Source organism: Salvelinus sp. IW2-2015, unplaced genomic scaffold (assembly GCF_002910315.2).
Source record: "Salvelinus sp. IW2-2015 unplaced genomic scaffold, ASM291031v2 Un_scaffold1337, whole genome shotgun sequence".
NCBI classification, from domain to species: Eukaryota; Metazoa; Chordata; class Actinopteri; order Salmoniformes; family Salmonidae; genus Salvelinus; species Salvelinus sp. IW2-2015.
This window is the reverse complement of record NW_019942849.1, coordinates 17830-24326: the sequence shown is the minus strand read 5'-3', so window position 1 is coordinate 24326 and position 6497 is coordinate 17830. Positions and strand designations below refer to the sequence as shown.

Sequence of the window (6497 nt, the reverse complement as noted above, 5' to 3'; positions counted from 1 at the left end):
CAGATCAGGGATATTGCCCCTTTGTAGTGAAACAGGTAAGATCAGGGACATTGCCCCTGCGTAGTGAAACAGGTAAGATCAGGGACATTGCCCCTGCGTAGTGAAACAGGTAGATCAGGGATATTGCCCCTGCGTAGTGAAACAGGTCAGATCAGGGATATTGCCCCTGCGTAGTGAAACAGGTCATACAGGGATATTGCCCCTGCGTAGTGAAACAGGTAAGATCAGGGATATTGCCCCTGCGTAGTGAAACAGGTAAGATCAGGGATATTGCCCCTGCGTAGTGAAAACAGGTAAGATCAGGGATATTGCCTCTGCGTAGTGAAACAGGTAAGATCAGGGATATTGCCCCTGCGTAGTGAAACAGGTAAGATCAGGGATATTGCCCCTACGTAGTGAAACAGTCAGATCAGGGACATTGCCCCTACGTAGTGAAACAGGTAAGATCAGGGATATTGCCCTGCGTAGTGAAACAGGTAAGATCAGGGATATTTCCCCTACGTAGTGAAACAGGTAAGATCAGGGATATTGCCCCTACGTAGTGAAACAGGTAAGATCAGGGACATTGCCCCTACGTAGTGAAACAGGTAAGATCAGGGATATTGCCCCTGCGTAGTGAAACAGGTCAGATCAGGGATATTGCCCCTACGTAGTGAAACAGGTAAGATCAGGGATATTGCCCCTGCGTAGTGAAACAGGTCAGATCAGGGATATTGCCCCTACGTAGTGAAACAGGTAAGATCAGGGATATTGCCCCTACGTAGTGAAACAGGTAAGATCAGGGATATTGCCCCTACGTAGTGAAACAGGTAAGATCAGGATATTGCCCCTGCGTAGTGAAACAGGTCAGATCAGGGATATTGCCCCTACGTAGTGAAACAGGTAAGATCAGGGATATTGCCCCTACGTAGTGAAACAGGTAAGATCAAGGATATTGCCCCTGCGTAGTGAAACACGGTAAGATCAGGGATATTGCCCCTACGTAGTTTCGGGAAAAAAAAAAAACAGTCAGTCAGGATTGCCCCTGCGTAGTGAAACAGGTCAGATCAGGGACATTGCCCCTACGTAGTGAAACAGGTCGGAATAATGGTGAAATGGAAGAGAAAAGACTATGACCTCGAAAAAATAGAGAATGAAATTGATTTGATCCTCTACGGACCTTTCTACCACAATATATGCTTGTCTTTATTGCAGAAAGCCCACCAGATAAACCCTGAAATGATGTGGCTGAGCCATGAGGAAAAACTGACATGTTTTTTTTGTCCATTGTGTATTTCTGTTTGCGGATTTTTTTAGATAAAGCCTGGAATTAAAGGAAAATGGCGACCTACAATTCAATTAAACAAATAAGTAGCTCCTTTATAGCAAATGGCACGTATGTATATAAATTCTGTGTAGACCTGTCTCACACTTGAATCATCTCTTGGTGCCACACTTGGTTCAAATGCCTTCCGTTTAAATTTTCTGAATTAATTAATTTACATATTTATTTATTTATTTTATAATTTTTCCTGCTCTAGGGATAAAATGACTGCTTGGATAACCTTATTTACTATTATGTGRTGATTTCTTTATCACTCTTTATGCGGTGAGAACTGCACAGAACACAGGAAGAATTATCACAGTGCATTAGTGTAATGTTTGTGTCAAAGGGTTGCAAACTGGCGATTAGACACGAAAATAAAATGTAATTCATTAATTCATATAAGACAATGTATTTAGGATAAATGTAAACCATGATACAAGAAGTAACTGAAGAAGAAAGGTCAAACAAAATACACCTTGCGTGAAGCTAATCATCGAGACCGAAAGCAACTTTCTGCAACTATAAGCAGCAGTATGGCATTACTGTTGTGCATTACGTAGGCTACTAAAAATGTGTATATATACATATGAATACAATTTATAGTACAGAAAACGTTTGCCTCTTCTTTACAAAGATTAGGCAATATCCCAGTATAATTCACTCTTCACAATGTTAAAGGGTCTATTGAAATACAGCCGCTTTGCAGAGCAGCGCTGACCACGAATGTGGTGCTGAAATGGCCACATAACAGTTAAATGAAGAGCATTTCTGACCATGGAAACAGAGTTGATGTAGAAACAGTTAAAATAAAACATTAAAAACATAAACTAATTTACACAATAGTTAAACATTTTTGATTTAGGGGAAGGATAATGACTCAAATATAACAGACCTCTAGTGGGGAGTCTGGTTCATCCAGGATGTTCTGTTCACTCTGCATCCGCTGCATCGTCCCTGTAGAACTGGGGTCCATTATCAGTACGTTCTGACTACAGGGTCTGACGAACTTACAGTCACTCTTTCTGGAGTCAGTCGTCCTGCACACCTCGTAATTGTACACTGCTGTAGAGTTCCTGTCCCCAAAGTGTCTGCGTAACGCGGTGGATAATACGGAATAACCGGGAGATTGGAATGATAGAGGACGCGAGACTGTCTCCATCTGTATATTTTCACTGATATAATAACCACTAACATGTGATGAACAGAAATGAGACTACAGCAAAGCCAAGACTAAGTAAAAAGTCAGGTTGTCATTGTACTCCTTGTCGTGCGTAAAGTCAGTGAACTCCGAGAGACTTCAGGGAAGCTGTCCGCCACCGCCACGTTAACATTGACTGTAGCGAACGAGAGGGCTGCCCGTTGTCCTCCACTACAACAGTGAGCCTTTGTTTCACAACATCTTTATCAGTGACTTGGCGTAGTTCTTATTTCTCCATTCTGTAAGCCCACTTCAAACAGCGCCCTGTCTGTCGCTTTCTGCAGTTTATACGAGAGCCAGGCATTCTGTCCAGAGTCCACATCAACAGCCACCACTTTAGTGACAAGATAGCCCACATCTGCTGAACGAGGCACCATTTCAGCCACCAGAGAGCTGCTAGTCTGGACTGGGTACAGAACCTGAGGCGCGTTGTCGTTCTGGTCCTGGATCATTATTTTCACAGTCACATTGCTACTGAGAGGAGGAGAGCCTCCATCTTGCGCTTTTACACGGAACTGGAAATCCTTGATCTGCTCGTAGTCAAAAGAGCGCACTGAATGGACGACTCCACTATCAGCATAACGGACACATATGATGAGACGGGCACTCCGTTAACCGAGGAGTCCTCCAGTATGTAAGAAACACGGGCATTCTGGTTCAGTCAGCGTCTCTGGCTTTCACTGTGAATATAGAAGAGGCCCGGTGTGTTGTTTTCTAAAATGTAGGCCTCATATGAGCTCCTCTCAAAGACAGGCGCGTTGTCATTCACATCTGATATCTGTAAGGTGAGAGTGACGCTGCTGGAGAGAGAGGGCACTCCCTCATCAGAGCACGTCACACTGATGTTATACTCAGGGGCTCTCTCTCGGTCCAAGTCACTGTCAGTTATAGCTATAGAAATTGTTTGAGGTCGATTATCTCAAACACAAAGGAATATCTTCTCAATACAACACTGCACTCTGCCATTATCACCAGAGGTCTGGTCTGAATATTCATCATTGTTACGACGCATACCAGTGTTAGCATCCTCAGATATGGCACTCGTCTTTGACATGATGTTAATTAGCTGGTTTGTTTTATCATTCATATCGATTACGTCAATAATTACCTTACAGGAATCTGTATGACCTCCTTCGTCCCTCGCTTGAACATTTTTGATCTATAATGTTTAAGTGTTTCATAATCAATGTCCCCGACTAATTTAACACTACCGTCATCTCACTATTTTCAAATAATCATCATTTTCGACGCCTCCTCAGGCAGTATTCGAAATGGAAATACGTAACTCTCCCATTGGTACCTTGATCAGCATCGAACGCGCTGACAGTGGTTAAAACGTGCCTTTTATGGCGTCTCGGTTTACACAGCCTTTAAACACTTACCGAACAAACGGCGCATTATCATTGGCGTCTAGTACAGTGATGAGTATCTGCATTGTTCCTGATAGCTGAGGCTCTCCTCCATCTACAGCTGTCAACAACAGAGATATCTGGTCCTGTTTTTTTCGCGATCTAGATTCTGTAAAAACCATCTCTACATTTTAACACCATCAGGAGACTGCTGCATTTCCAAATGAAAATTCTCTGTGGGTTTGAGAGGAAATATCTTTTCTGTGGAGGTCATTATGACCAACGTTCATATCAACGGCTCTCTCGAGGACGACTCTAGCTCCTGTTAAAGGCAGACTCACTTATTTCAACATTTGACTTCATTATTTGAAAATAGGAACATTGTCATTACATCTCTAATTTCAACGTACTGATAAAATTCCATTCGGCGTCCTAGAATAATCTGAAAATGTAAACGCAAGGCGTTCGTCTGTTCCGCAGAAGAGCTTCACGGTCTATTCTGTCTTTGATAGGGAACTCCCCGTCTTTGTTCAGCTCATGTACTCTGCGCGTCTCCAGATATAAATACGAGCTTTCACCTGATTTCAGTCGTTGAATCTAACCACCAATATCCTGCGCTATGTTACCAACTAAAAGAACCTTTCGCCATTTCCTCGAAATGGAGTAACTGACCTGCCCGATGCACTGAACTGAAGAGAGAGACCGAATAAACAACAGTACTTGCCGTGTCATTGTTTCTGTCCAGAACATATTTCCCTCAACATTGAAACAACAAACATTATAATCCCTTAAACAATTTGCGAAATTCTGTTAGAAGTAAATCCCGAAAAAATAACATTTTCTGCCAATAATCCGTTTATCAGGAACAAAAGAAGCTCAACTCGGGTCTCCGTGCTCAGTGTTCTCTGTAACCCCGGAATGTGCGCTCTGCCATGCGGCTCTTTCTCCCTCTAATATATCGACATGATGGGGGAGTACTGCTGCAAATCTGCTCTAAAACTGCAACACACTGACCAACAGCGTCCCTTTGAGTTTATCCACTCAACTACAGATGTATTTATTTTTTAAGTTACACATATTCAACCATATTGGAAATTTGAGTCTCCAAAGATTATAAACCATAGCCCTGTCATGCTTTACCCAACATGGGCTATATCAAAACCTCTAGGCCAACTGTAAAACGTAGATTGCCACAGGATTTTGACGAGTAATCTCAAACAAGATACATGTTGCCTTAATATAGCTACATAACAACAGAACAAACATTTCTAAAATCTGATGTAAGTCGTGTGCTTTCCGCTACAAAATATACAAAATACTGGTATTAGACTTATGCATTTAATTATTTATATAAAAAATTCAGCATGATATTGACAAAGAATGATGCTTCAATACAATTCACCCTTTCTGCTTACTCTGTACAAAAAAAGCCTGCTTTTCATGTCATTTTTTACAATCGATTAAGTAACTCATAATAGTGGCACCACTATAAAGGTAAGAGCAATCACTGCATTCTACTATACGTCACTATACGTCATTTTCACGAAGCTTGTGAAATTAGTGTAACATCAACATCGTCATTATATCTTGTTTTAATCATATCTTTCAGTAATATTAACTAAAACGCAAGCCGGCACCCAGCCAATACCGAACAAGAAATGACCAAACCACAAAGCTGTTAAAACACCCAAAACACACCCCGTATCAATATACCAACATACAAGTAATGACACTATTTAAACAAAAGCAACAAAAGACACATGAAAAACTATATAACTATATATAAGCTACTTATAAACTATACATAAGTACTATACTATATACATCATAATGCTGTTTATGAATATACTATATATAAATACTATTACACATATAGTATAACTACTATATATAACAAACTACTATTAACTATATACTAGAATATACATACGTACTATACATATACTATAATAAATGCTATACTGTTCAACTATTAATATAATTATATTATATATAATATATATATTAATATATATATTATTACACACACACACAACTACATATCACTATAAATAACTACTATATACATACTAACTACAACACTATAATATATACAATACTACATTACTAACTATATACACTATATATAATACTAACTATATACTAATTACTCTGGCATACTAATACTGTACACGATATATAATACTATACTATATACTAACTACTATAACATACTTAACTACTATGCACTATAATATAACTACTATATATTATACTAAACTATATAGTACATACTAACTACTAAACTATATAACTACTATATACTAACTACTATACACTATATTAAACTACAATATTATACTAACTACATAGTAATACAATACTATACACAATATTTTAATACATTATATACTAACTTACTATACTAACATACTAACACTATACACAATATAACACTATACTATATACTTACTATATGAACTAACTATACTCGATCAGAGATGTGCACGATCCCAGATTACTAGGTTTGTTTGGAAATGCAAACATTTTTGGGGGTTGTTTTCAACAAATGATCTGCCTCTGACCATGGAAGACCTTTGCATGCAGGTAAAAAGCAGAAAATTCCTTGCCAAGACTACGACCATAGAATATCCCTGATGGCAAT

The 6497-nt window shown here is 39.2% G+C and overlaps 1 protein-coding gene and 1 pseudogene across 1 annotated transcript in view; both read right to left on the bottom strand.

Annotated features, from left to right (window-relative positions):
* Positions 1-1968: 1968 nt before the first annotated feature.
* Positions 1969-3558, bottom strand: LOC112070475 (protocadherin gamma-A6-like; annotated as a pseudogene).
* A 1459-nt stretch (positions 3559-5017) lies between these two features.
* The window catches only part of LOC112070474 (protocadherin gamma-A5-like), a 6745-nt gene continuing 5265 nt past the window's right edge, over positions 5018-6497 (bottom strand). The window contains 1 exon segment of the mRNA XM_070438993.1: positions 5018-5026. Coding sequence (XP_070295094.1) covers positions 5018-5026 — 9 coding nt within the window.